Raw genomic sequence first — 17262 nt, 5'->3', positions numbered from 1 at the left:
AAAAAAAAAAAAAAAGTCTAGACAAGGACAAAAAAAGAACATAAACACCGACAGACTCGGCTTGAAGCTGTCTCCTGTAGGACTGAAACAGCCATAACTCTATTGGGGCAGCTCATCTGAGGCTCCTTGTGTGGAAGCGGGGCGGGTGTTTGTGGAGAAACAGTGTGTGTGTCTCTGTGTGTGTATATATGGACGGGAGAGGAGAGGAGGAAGAGGAGGAGGAGGGTTGCAGTGTGAGGTGAGATGTTGGGAGGGCAGCGAGGTGGGGTGGGAGTTTGATGGACTGCGCTGTCACCTCCCGCTCTGCGATTTACGGCGGCGGGGCTGCTGACGAGCGCGGGGCAGTAAACAGGCCGGCCGGGGGCGTATTTCACAGAGAGCTGGCTTTTATGAAGAACACCAGGACGGCTCTACCCACAGCTCCGCCCGGCCCGCCGTGACGGATGGAGAAAGACGCATGACAAGCTTCATCATTGTTTGTAAATCTTAACTGTTCCCGCTCACTAACTCCAGAAGGCAATTTTGCGGAGACAGCGGGGCCTGCGGAGGGGGAGGGCGGAGAGGGCGGGGGGAAGAGGAGGAGGCGGAGGCGAGGAGGGGAAAGGACAGCGTGGCACTCCTGAAGGTTATTTGGATCTCTGTATTTGGCCAACTGATTAGCCCTATCCTGGGAGGGAGATAAATCTGACGGGGTGCTGTTTGGCAGCCAGGTAGAAGGGGAGGGCAGGTAGGCTCACAGCTCACAACTATTTCCTCCTCATGGACGATCTGAAGGTTCACAACATGTTCGGTCAAAGCGAAACAATTCAAGGATTATAAGGAGATGTGGCTGAATTTTGATGCACTAAGGCAAATTAAATCAACAACCAGGCCAATACTCTGTATATTAGTTGAACTTACTTAAGCTGTTTTTGGTGATTTATTCTGCAACTTTTCTGGTGTACGTGAAGAGAGAGACAAAAGCCGGTGAGAAAATGAAGAAACAAGCGTGATGATAAACAAAATGTTACACACTGATGCTTATTAAAGCCATGTTTTGTTTGATAGCTACAGAAAAAATACCATGAAGTTAAGTCACTTAGAAAGTTATCCACAAAAGAAACAATGGCATGACACAACAAAATTCAATGATTATTCCAAAACCTTCAATGACTAAAACCTTCAATGTCTAAAAAATCTGATTGGAAAATCCCATGACTCTAATGACTGTGGCAACCCCGCATATATTAATTTTTTTGTCAACTTCAATGAAAATCACCCCAACGGTCCACTAGCTGTCCATTCTGTGTGTGTGCAGTGAAAAAAAAATCCAATGTCCATACACAGACCTGTGTGACTCGGACTGGTGTGCTTGTGTACAGGACGGGAAAAGGCCATGGATGTATAAAGATGAAGAAGAAGGGAGCGAGATGGACAATAAATGTCGTAATAGTAGGGGTGTATTTGTTTAGGACTTGTTTACACTCCACCTCAAAATAAAGCTCCATGTCACTCCAGATAAGAGCAGCTAAAAATATCATGAAATACAGTAATTCAGACTGTAATATCTAAGATAGATAAGATACTAAAATAGAAAAGCTACTGTACCTTTTTCCAGCCACATTATGTGAGATAAAAAGTTCAATATCAAATGCTTACAAGAACAAGATGCTTATAACCCTGCAGAGTGATTTAAACTCAGCTGATAAGATATGAATCAGCCCTGGAACAATATCAAGGACATTGGTCAGAATATGCACACAAACAACTGCACAGACAAGTGAGAGGAGCAGCCTCAAAAATCCTTCACACACAACAACTTGGGCACCAAATGTTTTGAATCTTTGACAACACAAGGCTCCAACAAACCTCCTTAAGTCAAAATTGTTTTATGGAATGGCACCCTGAAGCTAACCCATATTTCGACTGCAAAAATGTTTCTACTTTTCTCTACCGTGTTTGAAAGTTTAGTCTTTTTCTTATCTAGAATGAATCTGCTCATTTTTTAACATCTTTGGTTAAAAAAAACCTATAAAATCGTCTTCTTCTTTGTGCATCAAGCACTGTGACTGGCTGTTAAACACTATGATGTCACTGCTAAAGTAAGAAATTACTCTCTCTGCCGCAGCTACACATATAAATAAAACCAACACGGTAAAAATGGAATCAATGTTCCATCTTCACAAAGGACACAGAAGTGGCCCAAAAATCAGTGATGATGCCGGCAGATGCCACAGCACAGGATGTGTGTGTGCTCATGTGTCTCACTCTCTGTTAGACACGACTGACAAATACGTGGAACAAGTATGCATGGGATGCATGTTTTATCATTTTCAAGAATCAGATCTTCTGTATCATATTGTATATAATGCTATTTGTATCATTTATAATAGAAGATTAGTTTTTTGCCAAATTCACTCATGGGACACAGAAAAATAGTCAAGATGCCAAAACTATTGCTAAAGATCATTTGTTGGCTGCGGCGCTCAGTGCTGCTGCACGTCGAGCGTGAGCAGTTTAGCTGTTTAACATGAAAGTGGGCAGTGCTAGACTGAAAATCGGTGTGCTTTGCCTCACTTCTGCAACAAGTGTATATCTGGTATTACATCTCAATTTCCTATAAGTATAAGTATGGTTGTCGGGATAAGCCAGAATCCATACGTTGAAAACAAGCAAGATTAAATTTGATACAGTACAAACTGAATCCATACTTAAGTTGCTTTACTCACAATGTTTCCCTCAGTGTATCAATTCTGTATTAAACGCAAATTCAAAAGGAGAAACTTTTATGTGTCAAATGTGAGATTTATTTTGGTCTAAAATTTTGATGTGATCTAGAAGGAGACAACATCTTCAAAATGAGACAGTTTATTTTAGATGCTCAAAAGACTCTTACTGCCCTGTTATGTAATATATGCATCAGCTTTGATTATGGGAACAATACTTGCCGAAAACTGAAGATGGTAACACTTGGAAAAACCTGAATAACATTAAGTGTTGGTCACTCACTAGTGTTGTTATGAAGACCTGGTTTTGTTCATCACAATACAGGCAGCATCTTTGATTTTACTTTGATTAAAAAATACAGAAGATTATACAACCTGTGATGAGGTGTTGCAAGTAGATATTATTTGCGAGCAAGGAGTCACAAGCAAGAAAAAATGGTTGCAAAAACCACCAATTCAGATGGTTTATTTCTCTGGTGTTAAGAGTCAACACCAAATGTGGGACCACCCGGTGAGAGTGTTGTTCTTTCGTATTGGAGCATGGAGATTCACTGCAGGAGGCTGACGTGGGACCCTCACAGGAAACGGACAGGTGAAAGTCATAAACAAATACAGGTACAAAGGGGAGATGGGGGGGTCTTTAGGATGATGCTGGTGGTGTCAGCAGTCTATTTAACTGTAAGAAGGATGTTGATGTTGTGCTAATGACGCTCTTCCCCCATGTCCTTTATAAATGAGTAATAATATACAATACCACTGGTGTTTAAAAAATCAACAAATTACCTTTTTGTTCTAGTCAAGCGTTATTCTGGGAGGTAAGATTTCAAATAAAAACTTTTTTTTCTAATTCTAAGTTTTCCCACCATCATTAAAGATGATGATTAGTTTTACTAAACCATTTAGGTTTATTTACTCCCATTCCATTCTTGACATTAGAGAAAATAAAGAGACATTTTATATGTAATAACCAACAGGACTTGTCATCTATCAATCACAGTCCTGTCAAGACAAACCAGGGTAACACCAGACAGAGTTGGTTAATTACAAGAAAATGTAAAGCTTGATGTTGCACAATTAAGACTTCTCATAACTGCAAAATACTGTGTGTGAAAGGGTAATACACCAAAGAGAGAAAAAAGCAGTATACTGTCTTGGTTGGTGCTAATATATTCATCTACAGCATTTCAATCTAAATGACCTTCAAGTTCATGAACAAGCAGTGCGTTGTATATGCAAGGGCACTCTGTAAATTAGCCAATCAAAAAAATTACAACAATCGCAGAATGTCTTACAGTTTTCTTAAAATATCTAGAAACATCACACTGTCAAAGTGGAAAATGCAGAAAGGGCAAACTGTAATCTTAAACTTTAATCACACATAAATAGTGCACCAGAGCAACATCAGTATAACAACCCCAGACTGTCCAAAAGTCAAAGAAATAGGCCTTAATGTTGGTTCATTTACGCTGGAATAAACAAAGTGAGGGCAGTTAATGCGAGCATAAACTTTCGTCACAACTTTCGTTCAGACAATCAACATCTCACTAACTGTTTGACTCACTTATCAAAGCAAATTCCAAACAGGACAAGACTGTTTGCAATCTGTGCTCGCAAAATACTCTAGGCCTCTAAATGCAACAAAGATTGAGAGAAAAAGTGTCTCACAGAACTGCCTCTTAAAGCCTTTTTATCCATCCTGACATGCATGAAACAAAAGGTTTGCAATACCCAGTAATGTTCATGAACAGACATGTCAATCAGCCCAGTATGAGTATCTGCATTATCTCACTCTCATCGTGCACTTTCATGCATTCCTTACAAAGTTCCACAAATACTTTTAAGCAATTCGCATGATCTGATTTACCCACATTCACAGGTACTGAGAAAGGCAGAAAATCCAGGCAGCCATGCTCAGCTGAGATTCCCATCTGACACTGGTGGCGTATAGAGTGCCAGAAATCAGAGATCAGATCTACTTCATCGTTAAACACGACGAAAAGAAACAGAGCTGCACCGTCAAGTCTTTGACAGTTTTGTTTAAAAGTTGATTCCTGTGACGGCTGCAAATTATTGACAAAAGGCGTGTTTTTAATTTTCAGGAAAAACTATAAATGAAAATTGGGTAACACTGAATAGCTAAGCATAAATTTGATGTCTGTAATCATTTTAACAGGAAAGATAATATAGACAGCTAACTTTGTAAATTTTTAGCCTTTTCATGAAAACTCAGTTTGAAATTTGATGCAACAAATGAATTTGAGTCAGATCGCATCACATACACAGTTGTGTATTTGAAGTAAAGTAAAAAGTAAGTATAATAAAAGTAAAAAAGCTTCACTTTAAACTAATTTCATCTTATAAAGTTTATGGCACTCTTGACTTTAGTGCGATCCTCCCTCGAATGTACTTAACCACACTGTTGATAAAGTCAGGGTAAAACTTTATGGGGCCTGAGAAGTGTAAGTGTGAGTTTGTTCGTGTGTGTGTGTGTGTGTGTGTCACTCACAGGCTGCCATGGTCTCAGAGCAGTTGTTGTTGTCATCCAGGCTGAAGAGGGGCGGCACACAGGCGCTGGTGCCCAGGCCCTGAGTCAGGTAGGTGGCTGCTGGGTAGTAGGAATGCACGCGGTACTGAGAGGGCACGTTGTGGTTAGACAGGCGACCATCATGAGGCATCTGCTTCAATCAAGACAACAACAACAAAAAAAACAGACGAATTAATACAAACAGGAGAGGTCTTAATATGCCGTATTTCATATTATCACTTTCCTGGAAATCGCACATCCAAAAGATGCCAGGACCAAGACGTTCTTAAATACACCACAGATTTTTTGGTAATTCTATATTTGGGTATTCTGAAACTGAAACTTAAATAGGGCTGCAATAACTACATTTATTTTCTTCTTTTCGTCAATCAATTTAGGGTTCTAACTTTTTTCACGACCAGCCCAAAATACAATATGAACCGTAAATGCGGGGCTACCCAATTATAAAACGACTGTTTTTATACAACACATTTATTTGCACAATCAAGAGTGGTGGATAGCATGAGTAAAACACCATGGAAATGATTAAATTATGAATTAACTCACACAACTTCATCAGAAATTACTGTTGTGGTTTAATTCCAGTTGTATTTTTTAGGCTAGGTCTAAGTTCCATCCCCTTATCACCCCAATTTTTTTTTTAATTGTCCATTTTTTCCATAACCAGTGGGACACCCTAAAGTCAGAGCCATGTAATTTCTAAGAATATCAAATCTTAAGAAAAGATGAAAATGCCTATCATGATTTCCTGAAGCCTAAAGTAACATCGTTGTGACCAACCATACAGACTCAACAGCGTACATAACTACAAAAACTACCTAACTGAACACACAACTTAGCTTAAGACAAAAAATAAAGAAGAATATTAACAAAAATAAATAACGACAAAGAGTAACTTTTGCTGGCTGCCACTGGTAGAGCGCCAGAACCGCAAAAGTAATCCAAAATATATTAAATTCAGTATTAACACGACATATTTGCATCTGTGAAACTGAAAGTAGAGAATGTTTGTTTAAAAATAACCTTCATTTGATTATAGAGATAGCTGACTGTTTGTATTTACTATTTGTAAATCATCTAATTGTTTCAGCTCCAAAATATAATTATATAATATAATCCTTGTCCGAGTTCATGCCAAATTCTCTCCATCTGCTCAAAATACTGATGGAAAGTTGCTGTTTAATCATTTGCTGGTGGTCTGTGTAATTTGGTGTCACATGAGGTGATGATGGTGTCACAGAGGAAAGTAAAAAAATAAATAAATAAAATCAGCTGGTTTGGCAACACTTCTCTAATATCTGTGGTGGCTTGGGGATGTTATTTTTGCTCTGATGGCATTTCAAGGAGAACAGCTGATCAAGATGAGTGACTAATGCTAGAGTAAAAATGTTGCACATAGAGGCTTAAAAATGTCTTTGCTTCCAGTCATTCACTGTTTGTTAAAGAGGCTACATTTTATCACCAATGAAACGATACAAGTTACAACTCCTGCACTGGATTTCTGACTGTATATGTTACTATGTCCTTGAAACTATTTTTTTCAGCAGCAAATCAGGACTTGAGTGAAATACTGTTTAATTCTTCCTAATTTCTTTCATAAACAAACCACATGAAAACCCCCATAGAGGTACTTAAACCTTTTTTTTACATTATCTGTATGATATTATCCCATATATTCTAGTCTCAACAACCCCAGTTTATTTATAATCTCTGATTGTTTTTCCTTTTCTACATTTGTTTTTTTTTTCACATACAATATAAAAACCATTGTTCTATGACCCAATTCACATGTTTGTCTGTAAAATCCTCCAAATCAGCCATCAGATATTCACAGGCAACACCTTAACAACATAATGTGCCAGGTTGAAATATGGTGATAAAATAATATATAGGGAGAAGAATTGGAGATGTTTGAATTCACACGTCCGTGGCTTGTTCTAAAAATGGGCTGCAACACGAAGCGCTGGCTTTCTCCAGTCCTCTGAAAACTTTAAAACGAGCTGTCTACTCAGCAGCAAGGCCGCCTCACGAAGGGTTTTCAATTTCACTTTTATGGAATTTGATTTCTGTCAGCCTGTAATATGTCACCCGTATTGTCCACACCATCAATTCTCCGACAGCTTTATAAACTGTTATTTAAGCTACACTCAGCTCTTGTATTAGGCCGTGAAAAATACAATAGAGATTGGACTGGAGTGTGGAAGTGCACTAAGCTTACGGTTTGCAGGACACATACAGCACCAAACAAAACTGTTTTAGTGAAAGTTGCTTACAGAAAAAGGCAAGTTTCGTTGTGCGTTGCTTACAGAAAAGGTCTACAACCAGCGGTCACAGGCAGATCCACAAAGAGTGACCTGCTTAAACTGTCAATGTGAAACTACAATACAATACAATACAAACAATTTATTTCCTTTGATCCATGTAAACTAGCGGTGGTGAATGTTATTTTTTAACTCCAGTTTGTGGATTTAAACTAAACGAAATTTACATTTAACTTATTTTACCAGTAATTCCATGTTAAGGTTACGACAGGTGTGCTTTGCTGTAATGCCGGGTTCAACAACATAATATTTTTGTCTGTTACAACTGTCACTGTGCGCAAGCAGCCGATTACAGACTCACAAATTCATGACATGACAGACTACCCGTTGATCTCCCCCGACCATTCATAGCCTGAAATTTGAAATGAAAACTATCTCCATACACACAAGCATTGAAGCACAGTTTCATAAATAATCTTTGTCCATAGGGACTGATATTTACAAAAGAAAGAAAAGGTATTTGCAGGCTGTGATTGGTTGTTTATCATCACATCACATGACATGCAGTGCGTGCTGCTGAGTTCCAGAAGTTGATGCACATCGCAACGCCGTCGGCGTGTTTTATGAGTGCGCCTGCTGCGTGTCTCAATCGGAAACAATAGAAAGGAGTGCAAAAAAAACTCGGAACGCAAGTCTATTGCTAAGACTTTACCTTGTGTATTCAAGCAGCCAAAGGTCGATCCGATAATTGGTACCCTGGGAGTGTTCATCTCTTCAAAGATACAATACTCAGTGAGATTAAGAGAATATGGGATTCAAACATTACATCGTTTCAGTGCTTGAACTCCACAGTAATGTTAGTTTGTGTGTGCACATAGACATATTGCCTTTTGTTTTCTTTTAGATTACTTCTCGACCATAAACAGCTGATTGAGTGCCACCACAAGTCACTGTTTAGTGGGTTTCAAAAATAAATGAAAAGGGAATTCAGTTTTATGTTTCCCTCACTGTACCAAAATCATACTGAACAGTGACCCCACAACCAAGGTGAACCATAAATTTTGTTCTACTGTTACACAGAGAGTCAACAGCGTAAGAGGGTAAAGCAGACACAGCGAATCTGAAAGCATATCAGCATATTTAGGAATTTAGTTCTAGTTTCTCCACTGAGATAAACTCAGTGAGGCGTTCTTCACAAGTAACGCTCCCTGTCAGAATCACAAATGACCTGAAATCCTCAGAACTTGCTTCTTAATGCATTTTCATGGCAGAGAGAAAAAACAATTTGATAGATATGTACTGCAACTGGCTTGCCACACATCCTCAGTCCTTTCTCCAAACTCACTGGCTAACTTGCAAACTCCTGGGAGGGCCTCCTTACCTCCCTGAGAGGGCCTGTCTTCTTATCTGGCACCATCTCCTGTCTGGAAGCTCTACACCACCCTTATATTATCATCATCTACCTGCATGACAGCCAAGCACCACTGAGTGCACAGGAGAGGAGGAAGATGGCCTGACACTGATAAAGACCACAGTGTTTCCCTTGTGGGGTTCGATTTAGCAGTGGGAAGTGCTCAAAATCTCTACAGATCACTATATTATGATAACCTTTACTGTTAAGATAAGCTTAATTGGTGATGATTTAAAGGAAGACTGTATTTTAATTCAATGACATTTACACATTTCAAAAATGTTGGTAGAGGAAAATAAATTACCTAACTGAATCTTCTGCAAACCATGTAATTGCAAAATATCAAATAACTGGTAAAAAAAAAAAAAAGTCAGTTTAGTGTTGTACTGCGCGTGGAATATTATTTGGATCAAATATGTTTTTAATTCAATCACGTAATGTTTTCATTATCAGGATTTGATCCATCTGGTCCGATAACGTTTTGAAAGTCGAGATGAGTCATTCTATCACCATGCAAGTTATCAGAGCGCTAAAACGAAAGTTTAGCCGTTCGGCCAGTGAGAATTAGCCGCTCTGCTTCACTCAGTCGCTCTTGTGCACTTGTTCTATGGACTCAATAATGCAGACTATCCAGGTAATTTCATACAACGGAAATATAGCATTTTTGGCTCCATGCACCACTGAGCAACTTTGGATTGAGTCGGGACCATCCAAAAATGCTGTATCCAGGTCTCTTAATACATCCATGAGTAAAATGGGTAACTATAGCTGTAATATATTTACATAAATAGACATCTATTATGACACTTGTCTATAAGCTGTGTATCAGAGACAGCACTTGAATGAAACAGGCATGAGGCTCTTCTAGAGCAACACAACTAAAATCTCTGAAAATTAAATGATTAAAATAGTTACAATTATATAATTCTTAAAAAGATGTTAAGTACACTTTCACCAGATGTTATGATGGAGAAAATAAACTTCACCTTCATAAACTGACTCCATGCACAGAAAGTCTATGAGAAAAATGTCACAGCTCTCTGCATAGTGCAGAAAGGCTGCAGCGATAAGTGCTTCAACAGCAAATATGGAGACAAAATCTAAAACTGAGTAACTCAAGGATAATCACTTCCACTGCTAAAATACGAGTATAGCCCATTAAATTGTAGAGGTTTAGGACAGGTAAAGGAGACAGGAGACACAAGAGGAGAGCTTTTGATAAATAGCAATTCTTATTCAGGTAACAAAAAACTAGAAATAACTGCTTTTGTTTTATTTTTAAAGAAATATTTCATCATTCTTGAGTTACCAATTGTGCAACTGTGTGCTTGTGGCACCACTGAATCTTCAAATAATCAGTTCTTCATGCAAATATTTAAAAAACAAGTAGTCCCTGAATTTGAATAACCGTAGCACGTAGCCCTCTCAACCTGACAACTTCACTAAAAATATCATAAATCACAAAGGAAGATGGCTAAATTATGCTAAAGAGTGCTAACTGATTAGCATTAATGTGCTCACTTTCTCCTTCGAGCGCTGAGGCATAGCGGTTTGTTCCTCTGCCGACAGACAATACCATTAACCTTTGCAATTCAGGCTCTGCTGTGCGCTGCCAGGTTAGCGGAGGCAGTGACCCCAAAACTAGATGTTGCTATTGGGGGAACGGGAGGCGGGTGGAGAGGGGGGTGCAATGGTGGACAAATGTTGTTCATAAAAAACAAAACCACCTCATCTGAGATCACTGGAGAGTTATAGATCTAATTTGCTTCACGCACAAGCTCATCTCATTTGACACAATAGAGATACATTTAAGCATAAATCAGTGTGAATATACAGATGGGTGAATGTGGGACCGTGTGTGTGTGCATGTGTGTGCGTGGGATGTTAGGTGCTATCACCCCAATGTGTCCTACGTTATACCATAAGTGCCGGCATTAAAGCAGACACTGTCATCCATCTCTAAGGAAAACAAAGAAATAAAAAGTTCATATAAATCACTTGCAGGTGCAAAGAAAAATAACTTCTAATGTCCACAAGGTTATCTACACATGCACAAGTTACATCATCATCATAACAATTCATCTATTTTTTAAAATAAATTTGCTTTCTTTTTGTACTCTGTTATTTTCTTTATCAGGACATTTGACTTTCATACTATTAATTCTGACAGGAAAATGAATCTATTTTGATCATTTTTATTTTTTATCAAGCAGAAATGCTAAATGTTTGATTTATGTTACCGATAATCTCTGTTTAATTAATATTTCAAGGATTTTTTGGGGGGTGGGGGGGTGTGATGCGTATTTTCCCATTTTTTGGTGGGATACACTTGTGTTTTTGGGGTTAAAAAGCTGCTGTGAAACACCACATTGTGTCAGTAAACAACACCCAGATACCTCGGCTCATATTCTGCTGAGAAACACAAACACTGATGGAAACACAGCAAAGGACTCCTAAAAGACAACTGGTGTTGCTGTCTGTTGGTCTGCAGCTTGACAGGCGTCTTGCCTAAGTGTCACACCATCCACTATCCCCTCCACCTCCTGCTAACAAAGACGGCTCATATACTACCTCACTTCAGAAAAGTTGATATGATACGTGTGAAACATGCAAATGTAACACATTGTTGGTATGCTGAATTGCAAATAGTTTCTTTTGGCAACTAGGCTGTATTTACACAATATCTACAATCCTTTACTGTATGGAGGTGAGCGCCTTGCTCGTGGACACCTTAGCTATCACTTCTGAAGCAGATGAGGCCCACATGTTTAACACAAGTACATGTTATTGCGCTCTTCAGGTAACATGTTTGTTTATCTAGCGCGAAAGAAAAAAATTTGACCCCTATTTTTCAAGGCAGATGACTTGCCCAAAAGATTTCCTGACTGACTGACGTGAGTTTCATATTACTGTGACAAGTTCTGTGGTGAAGGTAACAATAGTAAGTCTTGTTCATGCTGAGGAGATTCATAGCTAAGCAGCTTATCTCCTGTTTCTGAGGCATAAAGCAGCTTAAATGTGAAGTTTCCCCTCCAACACACACACACACACACACACACACACACACACACACACACACACACACACACACGCGCACGCACGCACACACACACACACACACACACACACACACACAACACCAGTCCATCACTTACTGTATGACCAGTCCATCTCTTTAAACACAGAGCAGAGGCTCCACTCTGAGACAGGACAGATGTTACTAAATTAACCCGTTTTACTTAGAATTCTTTATACTGCAAAGATTCACAGAACATTGACTGATTTAAGACATTTTATATTATTAACTTCAATGCCTTTTAAGACTTTTTAAAGGATCCACAGGAACTTTTGAACCAAGATTATGAACTGCAATTAAGGCACATAGAAATACACACACACACACACACACACACACACACACACACGTCCACTACTGTGCTTACCTAGTGGTTTAAAGCAGTGGCACGAAAACACACTCATCAGGAAGGTTAAACACACATCGCAGGCAACCAACACGCAGGCCCAGCATGTGAAATACCTAAAATGATCCCTTAAAAAGGCTTCAAATAGTCTGACTGTTACCAATGATCAACACAGTGTTTCGTTAGTCACCTGGTATTGCTGGTAGTTGTAAAGGTTGCCGTAGTAGGCGGGGTAGCGGGAGGGCTGGTAGAAGTTGTAATAGGAAGTTTCCAGCAGCAGATCAGACGGGCCATCAGTATGAGCCCGGGCACCGGCTGACGGGCTGGGGGACAGTGCCGAGCGACTCCCTGTACAAACACACAGACAACAAAAAAGACAAAGATCAGCTCTGAGGCTAAAGTATGATGAATTTTCAGATCATTATTACATTTGAAAGAGGGATCTGAGGATTACATTTATGCATTTTTGCCAAGTTTTTGTTGACTTTGTAAGAAAATAATCATCTTTTATTTACAGGGTTCCAACATTTTTTAAATTCTTTTTAAATTTTTTTTTAAAGGTACCATTTATTTCAAGATTTTACAATGCAACATAAAAAAAAATCATAAAATCCTCCCTCCCATTTCTCAGCATTTTTAAGACTCTTAAAAGATTGATTTAAGACATTTTAATACCAATTAAGGCCTAATTTTTATATGAATAAATTTAGTATCTTTTAAGGCTTTTTAAGGATCCATGGGAACCCTGCTTTAAATGATACCTTTTAAAAATTTCTCAGTCGAGTCTTTGCTGATGCTGAAAAACAACAAATTAACAATGAAAACAACCTTAAAGGATGACATCTACTCTAGTCGTGCAGATCTAGGATTGTAGTAGATCTCTTGATGGACCATTTAATCAGAACAGACGACATATTACTTGAACTTCACCAGATGTTTCCAGTCATTCCACCCCGAGCTCAAATTACTAACAACAGCACCATCTGCAGGTGACACTTGTTTTTGACGCCTGATTAGCAGACCCAGCCCAACACAACATCACAATACAGGAATGTATAATCTATAGAATATAGATAATCTTTCTAATTGTATTATTATAAATGTTATTTCATCATGTCAGGCGACTGGGTCATGTGGTGTTAGATATCACAGATATCAGATATCACCGCTGTCAGTTTTGTAAATGAATGGAGGAAAGGGGGTGACAGAAGAAGCCATCATTTTTTGCTGACCTAATTTTGCTTTGCTATATTTTGTCACTTTCTTTGATCGCTGTTTTGTTATGTTTGAACACCTGTGCGGCCGTGGAACCTGCTTTGAAATGTTTGATGCAACTCTTTTCTACAATAAATTTAAAAAACACAGCCATTGGAGTCGTCCCTCTCATTCAGTGACAACCAGCACGTCCGGCAGGTTAGTGCTCCTCTGCTCGGCCTCTCTGCGGCTAACTTTTGAAAGCCTGATAGTCGCCAATAGTGGGTTTCCCAATCTGTACAAACATGACCATCATCATCACCATCACCATCATCATTACTCATTATCTGTTGTTCTTTCGTTATCAACAAGGCCACATTCTTCTCAGGCAGACACTTATCTTTCGTTCTCACACAATGAAAACAATGTGCACCACTGACGCCAAAGATAATGACATTTGTGGTCCCTGATCTGATTCTTGTCATCAGTGAAACACAGAGTGCTCGACTCCTTTTTCCACCTCAGTCTTTGCTCTCTGTTGCCAAGCCAGAGCACCAAAGTTCACTCTCACACAAACGCAAAGCAGAAGACGCGAGCAGCCTTGACCTCAGTCATATTCCAACTCCTAAAGTTTGCTATCAGGTTGACAGGGAACATGATAATCTTTGTCTGCCTCTGCTCCACTGCCTAGAAAGACGTCAATAATCCCCTTTCATGCTGCTACCACTAAAATCTACTTTAAGTTTTACTCCTTTCTCCCCCTGAAAATATCTCTTTTGGGTGTATTTAACTATAAAAAAAAAACTTCTTGTCGTGTTGACTTTTTCAGTCATGACTCAATTCAGTCTTTTTCACCGTGAAATGGAAATGAATCTTTAAAAGACGAGTTAATCTGCGTTCTTTTCTGTGTTTTTCAAATGGAAACTCCCACTCAGTCGTCAGCAAAAAGCAGTGACGTAGGTTACAGCGCTGATGCCCTCCTCTCTCTCTCTCCCCTCACACATGCCTTCACAGAGTGTAAACATGGAGAGTGAGGAAAGCGTAAACTTGGAAGATTTGAGTTTGGAAGTGGGAGATGTAGCTACTGTATACTTATTAAATGTGTTTAATTAAGTGAAGACACATTGAGATTCAATAAAATATTGCATTTGCACTGTAAACACAGTACAGACTAAGGATGCAATACTGGATTTTTGCTGATATCCATATGGATGTCTTTTTTGTGCTGTATACAAATGTGAATGTAACCAAAAAAATTTTGCATACGTACCAGTGCTGTTGTTTAGAAAAAAAAGACCTGTAATAACTACATTAGTCATGTGACACATGAGCGGCAGGACATTAAGTGAAAACACTTATTTACACTTTACCTGTGGCAGCAAGAGAAGCAGTGGAGGTACTGGTGGGTGTCGGGGATCGTCTCTCCACAGAGAACAAGCAGTCGGCTCCAGCTTCATTCTTCACCATCACCTCAGGGCCGGTCAGAGCCACCGGACTACAAATCCCAAGCTCCACTTCCTGAGCCTGCTGCCGTCTAAGGGCGACCTAGAGGGGAGGAAAGGAAATGAAAACGAAACATTACCCTTATCTACTCATGACTTTCCAGGAACAGACTCAATATCTGCTGATAATGCAAATATAATGCTACAAACTAATAATCAGTAAGTGACTACTTTTCACTTTTCAAAATTTTTACTTGGTTTTCTTGTCCACTATGCTGACTTTGTGTTAAAATTCCTTATGTTTTTTTATTCTAATCTACTTACAAAACAAAGTAGTAAACTGATAAAACTGAAGCCGTGTACCTGTCATGTTGTTGCTGTCTAACAAATACAACACTGCAACTAAAAAACTGTTAGTTACAGATGTAAAAAATAGATATATATTATGTGTTAGATAAGTAACAGAATACTAACAGATCAATAAAAAAGTTCTCATTTATGCAGCACAGATTGTAAAGCCCTTTGAGGCAAATTTGTATTATAAAATAACACTACTTAATTTAATATACTTACACTACAAAAGCAGAGATAATACCCGGTGCTTGTATGTAGCTACTTACAACAAAAGTCACATAATGTAGAGCAAAAATATTAATCACCTCAACTGAAAATGTATCAGCAAATATTTTTACTATTTATGGTCACCTTTAAGCCCCAAAAAGGAGGATTATCTCTTTTTAATCTCTTTTATATCATTGTAAATTAAATCATTTTGAGTTTGGGTCACTTCATTTGAAAAAACAAGACGTGAACATGTAAAACTGTGCTCTGGGAATATTTTCAGGAACAGCTAACAAATAATATTTTAAGGAGAATATGTTCATAACAGGAAAATCTTTGTTTCAGTTATCAGTGTTTTATTTTTTTAGATTACTATTTCTTTGTTTTGCAATTGAGTTGCAGTAAATTTACATTGGTAAATATATTTAAATATACATAAATATATAATTAGTGGTATTTACTTAATCTTTTACCATGGCCATCAATTAGCCTACTCAAAAATGATTTTAAAATAAAATGTTACTTCAAGCTACAAACTACAAAGCTACATTACCACTAAATATAGATAATGTTGCAGATTTAACTTTGTTTAATGTAGCCTAACTGTTCATTTTTTAAACTTATTTGTAAACTGTTGGCTTTGTGCAATAAATGTAACAACACATTCATGAAACATCCCTAAAAACACAAACATTTTCCTAAGATCTGTAAACTAGCTTTGCGAAAACTAAGCTAACGAGCTAGCTAGCTTGGTTTACATTTTAGGTTGCTTTGATGTGTTACAACAAAAGTAAACTAAACCACAGCAGTTAAAAAGCATACAAACACAAATACAAATAGTTTTCTAAACAGTTACATGTTATCTTTCCTGTTTCACACCGCAAAAACACTTTATTTTCGTCAAATTGTCATGTTTGTTAATTTCCTCTGGGCTCCAGCTAACGTTAGCCGCGCTGCTAATTGGTAAAAAAAACAATAATTAACGGTTGACTTACCTGGGCCGCCATGACTCTCTGTCTCTCAGCTATCAGTTTACATTTGGGACACTGGCAGTCCCTCCAGTTGCAAAAACGCTTGTGCCCCTTCAGAGGAGACACATAGCCGTGGTTTCTACAGCGGGAGCACTTGGGCATCCTCGGGACTTTCTGGCCTTTGGACGGGGACAGAAGTCCGGGACACTCCGCCACCTGCTTGCTCTGCTTGTCGTTGCTCATGGCTGCTGAAAATTTGAAAAGAAATCTGGTGTTAAATGCTAAATCTGCACAGGATCGAGTGCAGTCCGGTTTTAAGCACTATGTTGAGTTAGTTTCAGTAGGCTCGGCTGGTTTAAATCCCGGACTGGTGGAGGGCTGGAGGCTATAAGGTCACCGTCCCTCCCCACCCCGCTGCTGTGACTCGTGGGAGGAAACGAGCTGGAAGCGGGGGAGAAAGCTGGCAGGACAGTGGCATCACTCCTGCTGCTCTCTACCTCATTTGTTCTTCACATTTCACTTTTTTTTAAAAAAAAAATATGATTAATAAAAAGCCCATTGTTCCATGTCAACTTCTCCCTGTTTAACCCAACTCAACTCCAGAGATGGAAAAGTACTAAGTAATAAGTGTTGAAATTGCCTGTAAGCCAAGAAGTAAAAGTCTTGCATTCAAATGTTTACTTAAGAAAAAATACAAAAATAATAGCATCAATATATGCTCAGTTGTTTTTTTCCAATTGGTGAGGCTCA

General features: G+C 38.7%; 1 protein-coding gene across 2 annotated transcripts in view; it reads right to left on the bottom strand.

Annotated features, from left to right (window-relative positions):
* The window catches only part of dmrt1 (doublesex and mab-3 related transcription factor 1), a 34570-nt gene that overhangs the window by 13507 nt on the left and 3801 nt on the right, over positions 1 to 17262 (bottom strand). The window contains exons 2-5 of one of the 2 annotated variants that reach the window (XM_042488673.1): positions 16537 to 16760; positions 14909 to 15083; positions 12535 to 12692; positions 5212 to 5383 (exon numbers count right to left, since the gene is read on the bottom strand). In XM_042488673.1, coding sequence (XP_042344607.1) covers positions 5212 to 5383; positions 12535 to 12692; positions 14909 to 15083; positions 16537 to 16755 — 724 coding nt within the window. In that variant the 5' untranslated portion in view covers positions 16756 to 16760. The remainder of the gene's footprint in view (positions 1 to 5211; positions 5384 to 12534; positions 12693 to 14908; positions 15084 to 16536; positions 16761 to 17262) is intronic. The other variant, XM_042488674.1, reaches the window with a different exon arrangement.

The sequence above is a fragment of the Plectropomus leopardus genome, chromosome 6, assembly GCF_008729295.1.
Source record: "Plectropomus leopardus isolate mb chromosome 6, YSFRI_Pleo_2.0, whole genome shotgun sequence".
Lineage (NCBI taxonomy): Eukaryota > Metazoa > Chordata > Actinopteri > Perciformes > Serranidae > Plectropomus > Plectropomus leopardus.
Note: the sequence above shows the minus strand (reverse complement) of the source record. Positions and strands in the feature narration are given on the sequence as shown.